At 42.5% G+C, this 22226-nt stretch overlaps 2 protein-coding genes across 2 annotated transcripts; both read left to right on the top strand.

The window, feature by feature from the left end:
- Positions 1 to 633: 633 nt before the first annotated feature.
- Positions 634 to 5968, top strand: LOC306785359 (uncharacterized protein). The gene is made up of 2 exons (XM_079279710.1): positions 634 to 665; positions 3983 to 5968. The coding sequence occupies exon 2, from the start codon at positions 4063 to 4065 to the stop codon at positions 4867 to 4869; it is 807 nt and encodes a 268-aa protein (XP_079135836.1). The 5' UTR covers positions 634 to 665; positions 3983 to 4062; the 3' UTR covers positions 4870 to 5968.
- Positions 5969 to 21030: 15062 nt separating this feature from the next.
- On the top strand, positions 21031 to 21900 carry olig3 (oligodendrocyte transcription factor 3; the record flags this gene model as incomplete). The annotated part of the gene is made up of 1 exon (XM_079279849.1): positions 21031 to 21900. The coding sequence occupies one exon, from the start codon at positions 21031 to 21033 to the stop codon at positions 21898 to 21900; it is 870 nt and encodes a 289-aa protein (XP_079135975.1).
- Between the last annotated feature and the right edge of the window lie 326 nt (positions 21901 to 22226).

Raw genomic sequence — 22226 nt, 5'->3', positions numbered from 1 at the left:
GGTATCATACTTGGCATATGCTACAAAACAAAAAAAAACACAAGAAATAGAAAACCACACATCGGTTTACCATAATTTACTGCCAACGTTGCTCTAATAACTCTTGAAGTCCGACAGGGTTTTTCAAGTTGTAATTTTGCTATTTCCGACTGCACCTGAATGCAGCTAGCGTCTATGTCACGTCACTGGGAAAATACTGGGTTTTCCCAGCAGTCTTTCTCCTCATTTTCTGTCGGGAAATTGTGTTCATCTACTGATAGATACATTATTAAAAATACCTTCTAAGCAGTCCGACTTTCTCTTAGCCCAAAATAACTACATATTTTAAAATACAATTTAGAAAATGCTATTAAAGCATACTTTTGGCTGTGAGACTATATGAGATTCACAAAAAATGAACAAACAAATATTAGTGCATCTATAGGGACCTTTATCTCAATAGAACAAGCCTAATTGATCTGTGGGATTCTCTCTGCTTCAAGTCTGTTATAAGAACATTTGTCTGCAGTACTTGAGGCTGAACTCAGCCTGCACTTTAAGTGAGTTACAGCTTCCTTTGTGGGATACTTCCCCCAATCTGACGTCAGCTGGATGTGTGATTTTTCCTCCCCATCCCAGCCTCAAGCTGACGCATTCACATATCAGCTCTTCGGCAGCAACTCGAGGTAAGTCACACATCAGAAAACTGGGAAACTTAGACTTAAAGCTGGTAGATTGTATGTTTGTGACCTGTAGTTAGTCCGTAAAAGGCAAGAGAAAGCCGAGCCTTGCTTAACAGTACATTCACATTTACATTCCTGTGTCTGTGTTATGTAATAGAAACATTCTTGGGAGTCTGTTGTGTTGGAAAACTGCAAAATGTGTCACAGATAAACACTTCAACTGCTTCTGATGCTGGATTGACTGAAGGATGTCACTTGTCATCCTGGGAACTTCTGACATGTTTTCTTTTGAGAGTAAAAAGAAAGACAGTGAGTGTTTTAACGGGGCAAACTTCACCCCTGACCTACAACACTTCAGCCTAATGTTTGAGGTTTAAGTCACCTCAGGTCCAAGTCAGGGATTCCTAAACCAGATATGTGGTCAGACGCTCATTTATTTGTATCTTAGTGGGTGGACAGTCTAAAGCCAGGACACAGAAAGTATGTGCTCGTGAAAAAAGGAAGTGTGGCGTTCACAGTTTTTGGTCCTGCGGGAAAAACAAAGAGCAGCACTCCATCTTCATACATGTCCTCCGAGCCGGGCTGAGCAAGGGGGTCGTGACCGTGAGACTGAACTGTTGTACTGGATGTTGTCACTCGCTGTGTTTTAACGCTGGTCATCATCTTCCTCATCTTCCTGTCTGCCTTTTGCGCTCAGCATTAGTTGGCATAACAAGAAAGCATCATATCCATCAGCAATAGATTTCATTTAATGAAAAAGAGTCAACTTGTCTTCTATATCAGTATTCATCTTGGATTTCTTTCTACTTTATTTTGCTTTATGTCTTCTCTCTGCTGCAGTGTGGAGGTGAAGCGCGATCACTAAGTTCCAGTTTGTTTGAGCTTAGCATTACTGGGTTTCATGTGCCGGACTGTTTCTTGGCTTTACACTTTGTTTTTTGTACAGATTAAATATCTGTTATTAGTACGCTTCAGAGCCAGGCTAGCTGTTTCCCCCTGCTACCAGTCTTTGTTGTGCTAAGCTAAGCTAATTGTCTCCTGGGTAGCTTATTTACCGTACACATCTGATTGATATCTCTTCTCATCGAATTCAGAGCAAAACAGCAAAGAAGTTTATTTCCCAAAAATATCAAACTGTTGCTTTAATAACTTTTATGACAAGTCTTTTACCAACTAAATAAGTTTGTTCTTGCCCACTACACATTTCATGTTTATCTGACTGCAATATTCTGTGTTTTGGAGACCAAATTCAGACTCAAGCCTAGGGAAGATCTTTAACAATGGGTCACAAATGTGACTCAAACAGCAGTAAGTGTTGAATTTGTGTTCATATTTGGTAAATAGCTTGACGGCCTCTTTTTCATAATGAAAAAAAAAAACAATTCTACAGAGAAATAAGACATTTTTTGTGGCAAACAAAACTCTTACAGAAAAGTAACGAAACCTATAAAGCCCATGTAAACTTCACTGACCCGCCGGTGAGTACAAACTCACGCTGTGCAGCCAAACAATGTTCAAACCCACAAAACGGTGGAGATTAAATTGAAGAACCCAAAGTTTCAAATCGTTTCGGGTGAATATTGTGCATAAACGATGCACAATTCATTGACAATATTTCCATTTCAGTAAATGGCGCAGCCCTCTTGTGTTTCAATATTTCACTCAGTGTTAACATTATAAAGCTTCACTGATGAGCTGAAACAAACAAATACTTATTACGTATGATACTATCAGACAATGTGGAATAAAATGATTTTTCTTACTTTAAGACAAAAGAAAAGGGTAATCTGGATGTTAAATATATTCTAGATTATAATTCACTTCTGCTTATTTGTCACAAAAGGCCAAAAGGGACGAATGTAGCAGTCAACTCTGTGCTGGCTTCAAAATGAGACAGAAAGTCCTGATTCCTGCCCTGATATTTTTGCCAAACCAGAAAATCTACCCAGACCGTTGTAGAGGCCAAGCTTTCCAAACAATGTTTTCCCTGGAATCTTGAAGCGATTTCCACAGTTATAATTTTCTAAATGTGTGTTATGTGAAATTCAATGTGGGCTCCCAGTGCCAAACACTGCATCTTGAAGTGCAGGAAGAACACACCCATCACAGAGAGTGTGTGTGTGTGTGTGTGTGTGTGTGTGTGTGTGTGTGTGTGTGTGTGTGTGTGTGTGTGTGTGTGTGTGTGTGTGTGTGTGTGTGTGTGTGTGTGTGTGTGTGTGTGTCTGTGTGTGTGTGTGTGAGATACAATACTGATCCTAACCAGCTGTCAGTGTGTCCACATCCCTTCTCTTCAAGACAATACTTCATGGATCAGAGACACACGGGGGTGCGACCTCAGAACATTTTACTCCAGTGTCCAATAACAAGAATCTATGAAAGTTGACCTCGACTGAAAGAGGGCGAGGCCCAAGCATTTTATTTTCATAGAAACATCTCACTCAGTCATGCTTGTTTTAACCGGCAAATTGACTTTTGCCTCAACAATGTCCAAGAATAATAACTGTTGTCAAGTTCATTTTCTAAAGAAGCAAAATGGTCGAAGTCAGAAGTTGTTGTTCAGATGAACTGATGTCAAAGAAGCTGGAACATGGTGAGGACAAAAGTGTTACCATGTGATAAATTACATAAAATCCCTCATAGAATGCAACAAAGAGCAATGGAAGACATTAAGATCCTTAACTTAAAGGGGAACTCCCTTCATAGTCCGTTTACAGTTCTTGGGAAGCATACAGCATATGAAAAGAGTTGTATTCAGCCTTTTGTGACTTCAGAGTGAGCTGTGCAAAATCTGATATGTCGCCAGAAGTGATGTCACCACCCAACTCAATATAAAGTGAGTAAAATCAGCTCCACCTCCAACAGCTACGACATTCAAATGCTACTTTCACATCAACGCGTCATTAATAATAATCCAACAATACATATTGATTTCTTCTTATTTGATTTATTTATCGATATATGGGACTGTGCACATCGATCTACATTTGCTTACACGACAAAAAATGACAAATGATAAAAGTCAATGAAACAAAGAGCGATAAGAAACTGGAAGAGATTTAACACATCGTCCCAATATATTTGTACCTTTACCTTTAAGTATAATTCTAAATGCAGCACTGTTACTTGTCACAGAGTATTTAAACATTGTGGCATTGCTCCTTTTTCCTACTATTACTTGTACTTCTTTCACCACTAGTTGCCTTTTCACACAGACCAAACTTCATATGCAGGAAATGCAGTGTGATGAAAGTCAGTGTGTGTGTTTCTCTTATTTGTTACTTTCTTTCTGAGATTGAATGTTTTCTCTTCTATCGGCTCAGGTATATGTACCTGAACACCTCATATCATCACATCCATCAACACCAATCACAATGCTGCCTGAGACTCTCCTCCAGCAGTGATGCCTGCCGTCAGCCCCCCCACCCCTCTCCTCTGTGTGCTGCTCTGTGTGTCGGTGGCTCTGCAGCGCTCTGACCTGCGTCTGGCTTACGTGACCCACAACAGCTTTTTCTACTACTCCTGCAGCCAGGACCCGCAGCCCTGCAGCGTCTCCTCACTTACCGACTGCAGATGCAAGGACATCCAGGCTTCCACGCTGCACCATCCGCAGACTCACTCGTCCCCCGTCTTCCGGATGAGACGTTTGACGGTTTGGTTCACGTCGCCGTTAAACACGGCTCGTCTGCTCAACAACTCCGAGGTAAGACACCTCACTCTGATTCACTGTGGCCCCGGAGGATCTGAGACACCCTCTTCTTCCCTGGAGGGACATTTTGCCGTGCAGCACCTTGAGAGGCTGACAGTGATGAACCTGGAGAAGATGCCGGTTCACCACTGTCCAGATGCAAACAGAGCCTGGAACATAGACTCAAACAGTGACCCTGACAGAGATAATGGTGCTCACCTCGACACAAATAGATACAAGAAGGATAAAGACACAAACCTGGACATGACGGTGAAGAGAGATTCCTTGGATTTGTCCTCGCTCCAGTGCCAAGACATCGTCCTGGGCAGGGAGCTGGGCGCACCGTTTCACGAACAGGCCAGACTGGGAATCATCCACAGCTCCGTGCTGGAGTGGGGAGCGGTGGTCAAAGCCTACACGGTTCAGACGCACATAGACAATGACGGCGTGCTGCCGTTCCCTGATCTCCACCTGCCAAAATTACCAGAGACATCTGTCATATATGTCAGCTTTGTGTACTGATGAGTTACTTTGCAGGAGGAAGATGATCGAGTGTTCAGGACCTGCAAACAATCACTTTCTTGCTCACCAGGGATCCTAAATTTTGGATTATAATTTGAGCCTTTTTTTCTTGCAGGCCTCCGATTTACTCAATAAATAGATAACTCCAATGTAAACACAGGTTTTTGCACACACATGCAAACCCAAGCAAAACTAAATTAGATTTTTCTTATCCTATAGATTGAACTGTAATTTTCCCAAGTGGCCATGAACTTTGCACAGCTGTTTATCAGCATGTTAAAAAATAAATATATGTATATATATATATATATATATATTTTATATATCAACTAAGGAGGGACCAGAGTAGCCTGCCAACCCCCTCCAGCTGACGTGTCTTTTATTTTTAAATGTTGGTTGTGAAATGAAAATGGTGGCCGGGTGTCTCTGTTCACCATTTATTCGCCCCTTGTTTTTCTACCACAAAGACAGAAAATGTGAGCATCCACTATAAGTGCATCCCACTGAAGTTCTGATCCGGTTGCTGAATTAACACTGAATATAAATCTGCTGCCTGTTTTTTCCGCTTTTCATAATGTGCTTGACAGATGTAGCGACCGGTTTACTTGTAGGCTGAATGTCATCGCTGGAGGGAGGACATTCAGCTTATTTGGTCTTTGTGCAGCATAAATCCCACCAAGCTCTGCTCTGGCATTCCTACAGCTGACCTCTGACCTCTGTGAGAAAGAAAGGAGAGACTTTCTCCTCTGGGATCGATTAATGATCTTAAATGTGAAATGCATGTTTGGTTCCAGGATTCAACCACAAGATGGCAGCAGATACCTTTGAGTCAAAGAGGAAGACGTAAAGTGTTTCAGATGGACTGAGCTGACTGATTTTTTTGTTGTTTTTTAAGTCTACAACTCTTAAAAGAATCCAGCTAACCTTAAATTCAGCAAATGTGTCATGACGTATCTCAGCACTTTAAAAGCCTGTGAGGAATAGTGTTTGTTAGGATGGAGGATAAGAGTTAATAAATGATGGCATATTTATTTGTTTACAAAAATGAAATGAACAATTTCATCACTTGCATTTGTGTAAAACAGAAACAGAAATAAATTATTTACTCATCACTTCGGAATTTAACATGATAGACATTGTCCAAAACTTGATTTGTCCAAAGTTAAACCATATCTCGTTATGTATTTTATGTTTACAATATGAGGTAAACGAATTGCATTGAGGGAAATCCACCTAATGTCATATTTTAAAAGTGGGACCAGAAACAATTTGAATATTTATTTTGGATATTTGTTTGACATTACTGATCATTGTGAGGTACAGCTGCATTTGTCCGGTTAACGCCTCGTGCGTCTCGTCAGTCTGATAATGAGTCCTGTTTATACATGTGTGTGTGTGTGCGTGTGTGTGTGTGTGCGTGTGTGTGTGTGTGTGCGCTGACACCTGCTAGAGAGCCGCTTATTTGCATGATAACCGTGGAGCGCATCTTGTTCAGAGCCCCGTGAATGCAAACTGATGTCGCCTGTTGATCCTGCACCTGAGAGGTCAGCGCACCACCCCGCCGCACACTACGGGGGCAATTACCGGAGAAATCCCCGGCGGCTGCGGTGAGGCAGCCGGGCTGCTCACAGAGAGACCGGCCGCTCTCCTTATGGGAATCCTGAAGGTTGGTGTGAACCGTGACCTCCACTTGGGCTAATCGGAAGACAAACTGCCGCCTGTAAAAACAAATCATTTACACGTTCAGTCTGATACTCGTGATGTATTGAGCATGCTCAATGCACGCTGTTCATATTTATGTCAGTCTAAAAAAAAAGTGGACAGGCCGAGAGTAAATGGGATTGATTTTAGGTGCGGGCTCTCCCTCCAACTGTGAGTCTTTAACCACGCTGCCGCCGTCTCCTCACCGGCAGTTTAGCAGTAAAACATTTTTATAATCAGACGTTATTGTTCGCCGCTTCCTTGTGGGAGATGCGCCCATGTTCATTTTTTAAAAGGGCAAATCAGCCATAATTCAGTTTATAAACTGCAGCGCGCCGGGGAGAAATGCCGGGATGAATATTCATTAGAGACGGTCCGAACTGCCACGCTCGGTGATTCATTGGGCATATGTAAATATCACTCACTTTAATTGCCCCTAAACTGACTCAACATAATGTTGTCATTAGCAAATTATTACTTATTTGTGATACTAATGGTACGGTATGGCGTCTCGTGCTGCAAGCTTCACATATATGATTGCAATTACAGCTCTTTTTATTCACAGGCGGACTGCGGAGGCTGATGGATCTGCTGCGTGTGTGTGGTGTGTGTGTGTGTGTGCGTGTGTGTGTGTGTGTGTGAGGCTAAGGTGCCAACAATTAATTTCACTGGCACATGCACGGACGATTTCAGTCGATCCAGTCATTAGACACAAACGCAACACACGCACATCACATACAAACTGAACTCAGGACGGTTTATGGACATTTTAATGTTTTTGTTTTATTTTTTAGGCTCTCTGTATCATCTGGACTGACTTCCAAATTGACAGGAAATTATTTCTCCCCTCAAACTTCTTAAACCTAAATGTTGTTCACCATTAGTTGTTGAATGAAATGAATACAACAAAAAATAAAAAAAGTTATCTTATCGAATAGAATAAGCATGTGTGTGTGTGTGTGCGTGGCCTATAAAAAACAAATCCATTTTGTGTTTGTTGTGTTTATTTTGTGTAATTAATAAAATGTAATTAATAGCATCAGAAAAAATTAATCATGTCCTCAAATATGTGTGCAAAAAGAATAAGCAATCAAAATGTCTTTTTATTTCATAAATGACATGACTGAAATTACACATTTTAATATATCATTTTGAATACTGACTTCTGTATCGAACTGGAATCCTTCAGTTCAATACAATTGAGCTGAAATCTGCATTAAAAAACACTTGTGAATTAAATTACTTCCAAAGAGGAACAATCAACATTTTGATCATGCAGAGAATTATTTGATCGTTTGATATTTGCAGTTTGCTTACCAAATTAAGTTTTGTAATACATTAGGACAAAATAAAATCACAAATCTAAAAAAAAAAACATTTAGCAAGTGCTGTACCTGGTCCTTGTATATTACTGGTCCGAAATGGCCAAATTCAAACACATCTTGTGTTTTAGCCAGTCGTGAAGAAAAGTTTACCAATACTCATGGAGAAAATCCTAAATACGCTGCTGTCTAGAAATGTTTGCATTTGTCTTAAATCTCCTCAAATGATCCCCTAAAAACAAAAGTGACTCATTGTATGTTAATCAGAAGTAAAACGCTCAAGGGATAATGACACTTTGCGGAATTACAGTTATGAGATTTATTCATTAAACACAAAGAAAGTTAAGTTTCAGAAAACAAAGCTCGGCATCAGCTTGGCTTTAAAAAAAAAAATATATATATATATATATATATATATATATACGACACGACACGGCAGCAGCAGTTTGAAACAACAACCATAACAAAACAGGCCCACAAAACAGAGGGCGAGAGAGAGAGAGGGACAGGCAGGGACAAATAATGATGTGTGTGTGTGCGAGCGCTTATGTGTGCATCTGTTAAAGAGTGTGAGGGAGCTAATAAAGTAATGTGATGGATGATCTCCTTTCTCCCAGAGGGACCAGCACCATGTAAATTGCCCCACACAATGCATTATGGATAAGGCAGTTGAGATTATAGCTTGTTAATGTGTCCCTCCCTCGTCCCCTCCCTCTCCTCTCTCGCCTCTCTTCTTGCATCTCTCTCTCTCTCTCCCTCTCTCTCTCCATCCCTCTGCTTCGGCTCGGGCAGAGACATGGTCACCTCATTGTCGGGGCGCGTGGGTCTTATAGGTGCAGATGGAGAGGAGCTGTGCTGCAGCGATCTGCCAGACTTAGTGGAGTCAATTTGTGTATCTGTGTGTGCAACTTATATTACTCACATTGTGGGGATTCAGTCACATCATCAGGACTCGTCTTCGAAAGAGCTGGTCCCCACAAACACTGAGGGCTAAGATTCGTCTTTTTTGGTTACAGTTAGGATTAGGTTTAATATGTGTGTGTGTGCATGTGTGTGTGTGTGTGTGTGTGTGTGTGTGTGTGTGTGTGCGTGTGTGTGTGTGTATGTGTGTGTGAGACAGACAGCGAGCCAGGCAGCCAGCAGAAACAGTCCATCGGCAGGGGCCAGGACTGTGGACATATGTCTCCTCCCTCCCTCCCTCCCTCCCCCACCCCCACCAGTCCTCCTCAGGGGTTGAGAACCCCCCGCAACCTCCCTCCGTCCCCCTTTAACTCCCCCATCCTCCAACACTCCCCTCCCTCCACCTTGCAGGCCTGTCCAGGGACCTGTCGGGCCATCTGTTGAAGCAGGACCAGAGGAGCTGGTCGAGAGTGATACTGTAGCATGGCAATGTGGCTAGCCTGGCTGTCGCCTACTAGCAGGGGTATTGTGTATGTATGTGTGTGTGTGTGTGTGTGTGTGTGTGTGTGTGTGCATGAGATGGACCGTGTTGGTTGCAGGGTGTGTCAGGGCATGCAGGGTAGATGCTCCCTCGTATATTTGTCCAACAAAAACAAATAGTTGTGTATTTGTGGTGGGACTTTCATCATTTATGCTCCGTCGTACAGCAACATACCATTAAACACTACATCAGTTATTAATGAGAAAACGGCACATTATTTGTGTAAAGCCTAATTTATAAGCAATTAAAGACCAGTCGAAATGTACTACACTGTAAATGAAACCTTTTATGTACAAAGAACCAGCAAATCTGGTTCATTGTGGAAAAGGATGCTGTGAATTTAGGCATCACTTGCATCACAAATGTTCAAATCTGAGCTGCTGAACCATCCTGCATGACCATGTGACCAAAAATAAAAGGGGACACAATTTTACTGTGATGGACCGTCTTTCTCAAGTAAGTTTTAAGTCAAAGCGTTCATAGTCTAACTATCGACTAGGGATGAAACATATGCAATCTGAACTCAACATTTAAAACCAGCTGCATGGTCCTTTAAGCAGTCGAATGAACAAGTGCACGGGAACCAGCAGGAAAATGGCTGAACGATCCCACTGAGAGCTCAACACCTGCACACACTCAGCTCACCAAAACAGCTGCTCGGATACACTGTGGTGTTTTGGAGATCTGCTGGTCTTTGTTTACTCTTTGTGACTTCAATAATCTGTAGGAATCAGAAACCTGATACATTTGAATGCATTTGCATATGTAAGTAAAGCTGTGGCATTGAGCAGATTATCCATTTCTAGACATGTAGATGGGTTTCTTTTCTATTAAATACATTCAAAAGCGTTCTCATATGCCACAACAAATAAAGAATAAAGAGATGTAAACCCACACTAGAGTTGCAACAATTACTCTTATTACAGATGAATCTGTCAATCATTTTCCATCTGTAATATGTCAGGAAATGATCGAAAATAAATATTCAAATGTCATGTTTTCTGTGCAAAATTCAAAGACGTTCAATTTGTATGATGCAAATCCTCGCATTTTAGCAGCTGGAATCAGAGAATTTAACAACTGATCTGTCAATTGACTCATCAATTAATCAACTAACTGTTTCAGCACCAGACAAGTGTTTTCACTGTCCATGCCGACAATGCAGGGCAGATTCTCCACAACCTTGAAATGGGTTGTAATGGGGGTTTGAATCATGTAGCATGTTCCCAGCTCAGTGCGTCTTATTCGGTCTATCTAGACGAAGCCAAGCGAGCATAGCGAGGTCTGGTGTGTGTGTGTGTGTGTGTGTGTGTGTGTGTGTGTGTGTGTGTGTGTGTGGACCCTCCGCGTCTGTGAGTGTGGGTGGTTGCCTCCACCCATTAGAACGGGTCATCTCTCTCTCATGGAGAGTTTTCACGGCTGTGGAGCGGATTAGGAGGAGGGAGAGAGGAGGAGGAGAGATTATTGGGCAGGCTGGAAGAAGGAAGGAGGGAACGACAAAAAGAGAGCATTAGCATCTACACTTCAGCATTTGTTTGTGGTATGTAGCTGACACTCATCCGGAGTGCCCGGGTTTACAGTGCGTACAAATGGAGGAACAAGTGAATGCTGGCATCTCATCACAAGTGGCCCTTTGACAAAGAAGAGAGGAGGTCTGAAGAGAAGAGAGAGGAGTTTGTTGGGTTAAAGAGAGACCCTCCTAACGCTGTTATAATTACATATTTATACCACAACTCTTAAAAAGAGAGGAAATGCGATTGTTTCCCATCCAACTGTCAGGTTAATTCTATGCAAACACAAGTTTGTGACCAAAAGCTGGGCTCAAGTTGTGCATGTTGTTGATGATTTAGTCTTTGATTCAACTTTCAAAGCCAAAGAAATGCTGCAAACAAACATCCACTTGCCACGCTCTCATGGTTAGCTGTGTGGCCATGATATCTGTGGAGGTTGAGGTGGACATTATTTTCACACATTGCACATATTCTTCAAAATGTGAACAATTGCACATCTCTGTATTTTTCATGGGCCAAGAATGTGGTCTACGTTGGACTGGGCATGCATTGTTACCAACCTGCATTATTAGTGCTAAACCCTTTGCAGGTGCACCACAGAAAGATATTTACGGAGCTGACTTTGGGACCTAACATCATAAAACACCAAAAGATAAATGACATATTTTAGCTTTAAGACATAATTTACAAAAGTTACCCTCGTAGCTTTTAGGACCGTCCTCTGAATCCAGAAATATTTTTTCCAGATGATAAAATAAGGCATATTTTGTTGCTGCTGTCATGAACTCCCCCTAGCGTCTAATGCGTCTCAAATCTGAGCGAGTTGTAGTCGAGGTATAACCTTCAAACTGTATGTTAACAAAGTGTGTAAAACACATCAGAGAACACCTGTCAACATGCCACATCACACGGTCACCATAATAAACAAAACCGACCGCCTTAAAGTGTCATCGTGTCCCAGCTCATATCCATAATGAATTGCTGTTTTGACAGTCAGAGACGCTTTAATGAGAAAAGATTAACTTTCTTTATGGAATGTTTACTTCACATCTTAGTGGGTTTCTGAATAGAGTCTGAAGGTGATTAAAATTAAAGTGAACCAAACATTAAACCAGACAAAGTTTCTCATTTACAATTAGAGTTTCTTAACTGCTGTCTTCCTCATTCACACACACACACACACACACACACACACACTGGAGGAACACCAGTCGCCAGTTGGTCTTAAAGAGGCAAATTCCTCCGCAGCATTTTCTCAACATCGTAAAGCGTCTGCCGTTAAAGCGATGTTTTTTCAATCCGTCTGCTCTCCCTGACACTTCCAGATAACATTGGCGTGAGGCTGATTTGGGGGAATTTGCACACCATATGCTGCTGTGTCAAACACCTTCATTTAAACGGGCTCTGGCTCTGCATTCCCTAATAGCAGCATCATTGGAGCTTGTTTATCTAATGCGCCTGTTGATGTTATTTATTGAGAGTCTGCCCGCTATCCGGTTCCTCCATGCATGCTAAGGAGACAGACATAAGATATGCAAATGCTGACGTCGACCCAACTTCACGGCAGTAAAACAGAGCATTTGCATTTGATGTAGCACATAATAAACTGGCTATTAGCATTTTAAATGCGTCAAACAAACTTGAAAAATGTGGCCTGTGCTGGTGTGGTTTTTATTATTGCTGCGTGCAGTCAAAACACACATACACATGCCACACATGCCTTCAAACACGTACAGAAAAGTGTGCATGAGCAGACACATAAATATAAAGCTGCTGTACACAGGCGCAAACTGGTGTCACAAGGCAAAGCGTCACAGGACAGATGATGCGTTTGATGAAGTTGTTTCTCTGCCTCTTCCTCTCGCACGCCATAAAGTTTCTCTCAGAGCATTCAAATATGCAGACGATTCATTTCGTCGACGATTCATCCTCCAGGCCCCAGAAAACGAGGTTTCAGCTTTGATGACCTGCGCAATGAACAATCTGACTGAACAGTAACTACTGTTGTCTGTGCACCAGGCCTGCTGGTGATTTGTTCATGAACCTTGAGTGAGAGAAATGTTGACCTATGAACGTATTGAAACGCAAGGTCACCCCCTGAAAAACTGATTGAAGAACGTATGACACGTGCTGCAGTGGTACCAAAGAAAAGCAGAGCAAAGATACTTTTTACACTTTTGATTTAATCGTCAAATCAATTTCATTTCATCTATAGAGCCCAATATCACAAAAGGTAAAACTTCCCCCGGAAAAAACTTTAAAAGGGAAAAATTGAAGACATGCAATAGATGTCGCGTGTACAGAAAAGATCAACGTAGTACAATTACGCCATGGGCGCTTTTTTGAAAATGATAGATGTTTAATTATGTTTAATACGCAATCATGTATTCTCATTATGGCTACCCAACATATACGGCGTTTCTTTGGACAGTTGGTTGTGGACAACCTGAGAGACGGAAGCAAGTCAACGATGAGAAAATCGGAGCGAGGGAGAGCGAGCACAGAGGAGGAGAGCTGCCTGAATTGGTTTTTCATTAGCAGTTAATGATGTGATAATCTCTCTAACAGTAAGCAGGCCGCACACCCTGCAGGCTGCAACACTCTAATGGAGTGTGTGTGTGTGTGTGTGTGTGTGTGTGTGTGTGTGTATATGTTTTTCCTAATAGTGTGGCTGCAGTCCTACATACATTGTTTGTTTGCGTGGGAGAACTGTATATTTGTGAATGTGTGCATGGTTACAACCCTGTGTGTGTGATGACCTTGTTATTGATTGAGATGGATGGACACACGGACACACACACACTCACACACACACTCACACAACACGGCCAGACCTGATCCGAACTTTCCTCTCTACATGTAACCTGGCTCACACACCCTCACCCCATCACACCATCCTAAATCCTACATGTTAATCTCTCTCCTTCTTTCTCTCTCTTTCTCTAAAACGCACACAAACATACTCGCTTTCATTCTCCGCTTGCAGAGACCCCTGCTTCATTTTCTGGTCATGTGCACCCATTGCGAGGGGGCGAAGCGGACACAAAGTGACACAGGGAGCAGCATGGGGAGGAGAGGGGGGCGAGGCTGGAGCTGCAGCCTGAAAGGAGGCGATGGGAGGTGTCCGATTGTCCCGCGCTGAAAGGGACAGTTAAAAGGAGAACCTTGTTGCAAAAGCTGGTGGGCCGGGCTGGAGGCTAGTTAAGTGCTGGTGGTGTGTGTAGCTGTGTGTGTGTGTGTGTGTCTTTGTCTGCTTGTGTCTGAGTGAGTCCAATGAGGAGGAGGAGGGTGACTGATGACCGAGGTGAGGATGATACTGGAGATGCTGATTATAAATGTTAAAGGAATAGTTTGACATTCTGCGAAAATAATGATACCCACTCTCAAATCGGTCCGTTTAGTGTGATGAAGCGACAGCGATCAGCTGGTTAGCTTAGCTTAGCATAAAGACTGAGAAACAGAGGGAAACAGCTCGCCTGGCTCTGTCCAACGACAACAAAATCTGTCTCTAAAGCTCACTGATCCACACGTTATATCTTGTGTGTTCAATTCGCATATAAACGACAAAGAAATTGTAAACAAGCTGTTTTACAGGGTTTAGGTTTAGAAACTATTTCGAGGCGCTGAGCAGTTGCCAGGCAACCAGTGGAAAACCTGTAAAACGGTAAAAAGAAAAACGTTTTTACACTTTCAGTTTTTGTACAGATTAAACAAACAAGATACCAGCCCGCGATTTTCTTTGGTTTCAGTCTTTGTGCTAAGCTAAGCTAACCAACTTTTGCTCATAGCGTCATATTTACGGGTAAGAGTGGTGTCCATCTTCTCATGTCATACTCTCCTTCAGACGATGAAGAAGCGTACCTCCGTTTTTGAAACATTGCACTCCATGAAAAGGGAAAATAATTTGATGAGAAACTGATGAGAGACTTTTCTGTGGCGTTAATGTGTAAAATCCAACGTGATCTTACTGGTTTACGTAAAATGACCCCAAACCGCTTCACAAGTTTTCACGTATTTCTGTGAGATCAGGGAGGTAAGATCTGACGTTGAATCTGGATTTTAGAGCTCTTGCATATTGCAATATTCAAAACTGAACTAAAAACAAAATATGTCTCTTTTCAAAAGAGACATTTAAGAAACACACACCTCGAGCATCGCATGCAGATGAAGAAATAAGACAGGAAACTTGTTTCTGTTTGATAAAACTCATCATCAACATGCTTCAGAAAGCTTTGAGACACCACGTTTGTATCAGAGCATGAAACAGAAAGCAATAAGAACATGAAGGTATGTTTCTTCATTACGGAAATGTTAATTTGACTTGTTTTTGCCTAATTAACGCCAATGTCTTCCAAGAACAAAACAGCCCCACAAATATGAATTAGGAACTCAATATTCATGTTGGTGGAGATGGTTGTGAGGTCTGTAATTAATGAGCTTTTAATTGTTTGATCGCCTCCTTAATTAAAGGCTTGCTCTAATTTGAAGGTTTGTTTACTTTTCACAAAATAAAAAGAATGAGAAAGACAGAAATCTTATTGATTTTCTCTTTTAAACAGAACTCACCCAAGGCAGGAAAAATAAGTATTTTAAAAGTTACCCAAACATTTCTGAGGTGCAGTACATCTTTTATGCTTCAATTGAAAATAAATGAATCTCAGAGGTACTTTTGGGTTTCACTCTTAGATCTCAGCGCTCGTGTTGCTGTCTTCCATCTGCGGATAGAATGCTTCAACCTTTGTGAAATCTCTTTTTGTGAAACTTCAAACTGTGTTTGATGGCATCTTTGACGGGCAAAATGAAAGGAGTACAGATCAACGCTTACACATGCATTCGGCATAATATGCGGCAGACCTGATTAGAAAAAAAGCTTCATATTAATATTTTATACAATCTTAAAATAAACAACATGAACTTCCATCCAAAGAGAGCTGAAATATTCTGACTGGACCTTTCAGACAAAGTAATTTATGTCAAACAAAGAAACACGGTGCAGGCAAACAAGCAACGTTTTGTTGTTTCCGTTTGACGATATACATTAAATCAATCTCTACAGAGCTGAACAGATAATTCCCTTTGAAGTCTCTCAGGAGTTTGTCGTCCTCAAGAACTTATAGAACAATAGACAACAATAGAAAAATGCTTAATATATGCATATTTCTGACCTGGAGTTATTGACTTCATTCCATAATATAGTTACATACAGAAAAAACTAACAGAAATTATAAAACTTATAATGGTTGTATACAATACAAAAAAAGAATAAAGTGATGAGTAAACAAATATTAGAACAAATAATAAGCATTTTATGTCTCCTCAACTCGTCATATGTAAGACAATTTTTTGGTCTTTCTGCTTCTTTCTGCTGCTATATTTGTTCCCCAGTTATAATAATGATGGCCCCAATTTTTTTATTGATAAGTTAGTGAGACCATCTTTAAAATGCTGACATGTCATTTAAAGTCATCATTTTTTCTAACACATTTTATTCATATTCTTAATTGCAGTCACAACCTCTGATAGTCGTGTTTCCTCCATCCACTATATACTATATATATACACATATATATATATGTATATGTGTATATATATATATATATACAGTATATCTTCTATATTGTCTTTAAAACACCCTGCAATATGTTGAATGCAGAAACAGATGGAAACATGTCTCACTGCCTGTCATATGATTCATAGGCAGGTCATTTCGAGGCGTGAACATTCTGTCTGTTTGCATTTGCACGGCTGGAACATGAGTTAAGATGTAATTCCTCTCCGCTTCAGGGCAAGACAACATGACACATTCTTGGCTTTCAGACCACTGGGTTGATTCAGGTAAAGCTTTGCCTCAAGCTTTTTTTGAACGTTTCTCATAACTGAGAAAGGAACAGATTTGTGAGGTGTAACTATTTGTATTTCAATTTGACAACATGACATATTCCCAAAAGCAAAACAAGATGTATAGCGTTGACATCTTGATGTAACAACAACTCACAAGGCCAGCTGAGCACAATTTCAAAGAGGAAAGATGAAGTACATGAAAGACTGAACTGGTTATTTAGAAGGCGTCTGGATGTTTCAGTGAGATTACACAAATATGATGAAGACAAATTGCTGACGTAATCAAATCCAATGGGATTACTAAAACAGAAACAAGGTGCTCATATTAAATCATTTTCAGAACACTAAGAACAGTGCTTTTTAGAAGAGTATTTGAATGGCTACTAATTGCCAAAGACAATCAAAAACTAACTGAAACTAACTATTTCCTCAAGATTTTACAACCATTTCCAAAATATTCGTAAATGCAACAAATAATAATTTACTTTAAGAGCAACCTTGACACCTTTGAGCTGCCACCTTGACCTTGTGTCTCCCTCTGAGTGATGGCGAGACAGCCGCCTACTGTCCTCACATACTGCTGGAGGGACGCCTCCATTGACTGTCTACTGCCCTGAGCTTGTTCGAGGGGGTCTAGTGGCCCACCCAGGAGAGAGAGACGGAGAGGAGATTGGTTGTTTCTGGAGAGCGGCGGTTCACTTCTCTGATTTAAACCATCAATACGGGTGTATGCTTTTTTTAAAATCCTGTTACTTAGGTTTTATGGCCTGCGATAGAAATTACATTTAGAAGACTGAGCAATATTCGTTCTCTTTTAGCTCTGTTTTTGGTCTCCACCAACTCCTGAGGGAAATATCTGGCTCTTTAGCTGCTAAATGCTCAGCTATGTTCACCAGCTACAGTCACTTATACCCGTCAAAGACAGCTAGTCACCTATACCCGTCAACGACCGAGTCAGGACCACAAGTGTAGGGTCACAGGAGATTTTACAGGCTCGAGAATTCAATTTGCTGAATTTCTTCCAGTGTTTTATTTAAAATATATATCTGCAGTTCACCTTTAAGCCACATGAGGGAGTCTAAATGTTCATATTGTTGTAATAATTGTATCTAATATGAAAGGCTAGCATACAATATGTTTGTTTTACTGAAAGCTGTAGTCGCTGAGTCGCTGTTGAAGTGTTAATCAAGCGCTCGCTGGCGTAGAGATGCCGTTAAATAACACAGAGAACTCGCAAACGGCAATTTTTTATAAAACTGAAAAGGGTGAAACAAAAACGCATGTCACACGGTGACTCACTCATTAAATGCTCACTCTGACTCTTCAGTGTTCGCACAGAAAGACACGTGTATGCTCTTCACCCACATAGCTACACACTAAACTATCACTTTTATATTACTCTTGGGTCACTTACCCAAACGAATAATGTTGTTATTTTGATCCAATGTTAGACACAACAAGCTCAAGTTGTAACAAACAGCAGCATGTAAGTTTTAAAAACCTTTATTATAACAGTTTTCAACCATAATAACATCCAAATTGAGTCAAAACTATTGTATTGGGTGCTTTTCTTCCCATGGGTACTGTGTGTGAACCCAGTTTTGACTAAAAGTTTCACCCATTTACTATAGCTGTCCTTTTGCTGCCCAGGAAACTGATGTGAGAGGGCAGCGAGCCACTTATGAAAGAGATAAAGATTAAAAGAGAGAAGAGAAGATGCAAGCAGAAACTGGAGAGAAGAGACAGTACGCGAGAAAGAGTGTGAGAGGAGGAGAGAGGGGAAGAGATAAAAAAAAGAAGATACGAACAGAGGAATAAAAGGAAAGCGAGGAGCTTACGCGGTGAAAAGAGCACATTAGGGGCGACCTGCTGCGACAGTGGGAACGGTGAACAACTGCCTCCACTTAGACCAGTGTCCTGGTGGTGTGGAGCCAGGGGCCTCAGATGGACTTACACGCCAAAAAAAAAAAAACACACACACCAGAAAAACATAAATGAAGCAAAAGAAACTCATTCAACGGCATGTGTTCCTGCACAAACTGATACCTGTCGCACACACACATGTTCACATACCTCCTGCTCTCCTCTGCCCCTCTCATTCACACATTTCTCCACATTGGCCGGATTAGGAACACTTTCTCTTGGGTGTGCGAGGCTGCCCCGCACACAAAGAAACACTTGGGGACAGGATTAGTAGGCTTACAGCGGATTCACATATGTCCAGTTCAAGCAATTGGTATTCAAAGCTTTACACGTTCAAATGCCACCAAGAGAGAGCAAAGCCGACCAGCGCTTTTCTTTGCATTGGCAGCACCTTTATGAGAAGGGCTCTTTTGCTGGGCCAACAATGAGGCCGTGAATACACATTTTTACTGTTCTACCAGGGGGATCTCATTGGCGAAGTATAGAGCAGAGAGCAGAGTTTGAGACAGACTTTATTATCCGAGTTTGAAGTGCTGTGTGTGTGTGTGTGTGTGTGTGCAGGCGGATGGAAGGACAGACAGATGGATGGATGGAGGGATGCTGAGGTGCTGGTCAGAGGGAGAGTGCTTCAGTTACTTCCACATGTTATTGTTTGGCGGCCCGTTCCTCCACTCCACCTCCACAAAACAGATCTGGAGGAGACTCTTCAGAGTGGAGAGCGCGCTCTCAGCAGCTCGATATAGACAATACTGACTCAATTTAATGTATTCTCCCAATATTTGAACACAAAGGCGCCTTCTGGGATCTGTCTGTTTCCTTGATGAATCAATCAAATTAATTTTATGATCGATAAATGTTCTGAATTGGTTTGTTGTGAAAATGCAGGGTGACTGAGTTCAATTTATTCTGTGATAGTTTCTGAAGTTTAAATACATAAAATGTGTCCTTATTTTGTATTTTTAGATTGTTTTTATGAGTGTGAATGAAGGGTTTGTGTTTAGCCCAAATTTCCCCTTGAGGGTCAAGTAAAGTATCTTTAAATCCTTGAAATGATATGACTATTATGAGACGTTTGTTTTCCATATTTCGATTGTCATCTACATTTTAAAATAATTCGTGTTGAATTGTTTTGGCTAGCCTATATTTAATCCTTATAGGGATACAATTTAAGTTATCGGCTGACATACAAAATATGAATAATGATGAATAAATTAAATGAAGGATGAACTTTCTGCAAGACATGAAGCGATGAGAAGTCGTATGAAGGACCAGACATGAGGCCCACATGCTGCCATATGGCCAGCAGAGTGCCGAGTGTCGGAGCGGGCATGTTACCTCTGTCCCAGCGGAGGCCGCGCACCCCTGCGGCCGCAGGAGCCGCTGAATGGGGAAAGCAATTTCCCTTCCCATTCCTCCCCATTCCCTCAGGCAACCAGCGGCCGAACCGACTCTTTAGTTTAAGATCCGACTGTCGAACAAACACTCAAAGTGAGCACTGTGTGAGAGACTGGAAGTTGTTTTTAACAGATCAGTTTCTCCTCCTCCTCACAGTGCAGTTCATTAACAATATCATGTCAGAATCTGTGAAATGATATTGAAAAAAACATGTTGCGCGAAGTTATAACAATGATTTTGTGCGTAAAATTCACATTACGCAGCTCGAAAAAAATCTCAGCAGACAAGGCAGTCCGAAACCAATGTAGTGTTTCACTTTTTAAATATAACGTGTACAGGAGGCTCTCCAAACAACATGTATAAGTTTTACAAAAAATGGTATAAAAGAAGCAATTTTCAAAACTGACCAGTTTGTCCCAGGAAGAGCAACTTGCTGTTCCACGAGAGGAGAGGAGATAAGAAAGAGAAGAAGAGGAGAAAAAAAGAAGAGAAGAAGAAGAGGCGCACTGTGCCCCCCAACGGTGTCCTGACAATGGCAGTGAATGGTTGCGCACCGCGGTCACTGGGACAGTCAAAGCACACCGCCCCCTTTCTAACGGGCACGTCATCCTCCTAACTAGCATTATGAATAGGAAAGCTGCTTTTGTTTCCCCGCGTGTATAAATAGCCTCTATCAGTGTCCTCCTCACCGCAGCAGAGAGAGAGAGAGAGAGAGAGAGAGAGAGAGAGAGAGAGAGAGAGAGAGAGAGAGAGAGAGAGAGAGAGAGAGAGAGAGAGAGAGAGAGAGAGAGAGAGAGAGAGAGAGAGAGAGAGAAAGTGTCGGCAGAGGCAAAGTGGACACATAAGAGGGACAGAAGCGTGGGACAGGAGGGATACAGACAACATCAGGTGACCAGAGCGACTGAAGGCTCCATAGAAGTGAGAGCGAAAGAGAGAGAGGGAGGAAGAGAGAGGGGGAGGAAGAGAGAGAGAGGGAGGAAGCCAGCAGCGACCTCCTACCCAACAACCTCGGAAGCGAACCCATAAAATGAATTCAGACTCCAGCCCGAGCAGCAGAGCCTCTTCCCCGGACATGGACGTTATGTCTCTCAGAGACCACCATCCGCACCACCATCATCACCACGTTGGCTCCTCCGTTTCCTCATCTACGCAGAGCGCAGAGCTGCGCCAGAAGCTGAGCGCCAGCGATCTCTTGAGGTCTGGAGACCCCAAGTCAGTAGGAAGCAGCAGCAGTAGCAGCAGCAGCAGCAGCAGCAGCAGAGACAAGTTCAAACTTAAGAAACAAGTCACCGAGGAGGAAATGTACCACCTCCGTCTCAAGATTAACGGCCGGGAGCGGAAGCGCATGCACGACCTCAACCTGGCCATGGACGGCTTGCGCGAGGTGATGCCCTACGCGCACGGGCCCTCGGTGCGGAAGTTGTCTAAGATCGCCACGCTCCTTCTCGCCAGGAACTACATTCTGATGCTCAACAGCTCCTTGGACGAGATGAAGCGGCTGGTGGGGGACATTTACGGAGGGCACAACTCAGCTTTCCACTGCGGCACCGTTGCGCACGCCGCCGGTGCAGGTGGACACCCCGGGGGCCCCGCCGCTGCCGCCGCTGCAGCCGCTGCCGCCGCCGCCGCCGCGCACCAGGTGCACCCTCTCCTCGCGAGCGGTCTGACAACCTCCACGTCCACGCTGCCGGGGCTTACGTCAATCCGAGCACCCCACGCCCTGATGAAGGGCACCCCGGTTGGGCCCCAGCCCATGCAGCTGGGCCCCGGCTTCCCGCATTGGGCCGGACTGCCGTGTCCCTGCCCCATCTGCCAGATGCCCCCTCCTCCACACATCCCCATCAGCACTGCCGGCCTCACGAGACTCACAGTGGACGGCAAGGACCTGATGAAATGATGGTCTGACAGACACGCGGAGACTGAGAGATGTAACGATGTTTGTAAATAGAGAATTCAGGGCATGAGGGTGGAGTTGGCATCACTTGTGCATGTTGTTGTTTAGTCTGTTTTCTTGTTGGGCGTATGAGAAAAAACCCCCGTTATTTTCCTCCTTGTAACAAGGACTTATAAAGACTGATGAATTTTCCAATTGAAGGTAAAAAGAAAAAGGTGTGCGTCATGCAACAAGATGCCACGATCCTCTCGTGTCTGACGGAGTTTTAGTTTCACGCCACAATGTGAAAGGTGAAGGAGGCTGCATGGACATGTTGATTTCATTTGACT

This window comes from Melanostigma gelatinosum (genome assembly GCF_949748355.1).
Source record: "Melanostigma gelatinosum genome assembly, chromosome: 12".
In the NCBI taxonomy this organism is placed as follows: Eukaryota; Metazoa; Chordata; class Actinopteri; order Perciformes; family Zoarcidae; genus Melanostigma; species Melanostigma gelatinosum.
The sequence above is the reverse complement of the archived record's forward strand: the minus strand, read 5'-3'. Positions and strand labels throughout refer to the sequence as shown.

Coding starts and splice junctions, on each gene's coding strand:
- LOC306785359 (XM_079279710.1), top strand. CDS start 4,063: ATGCCTGCCGTCAGCCCCCCCACCCCTCTCCTCTGTGTGCTGCTCTGT.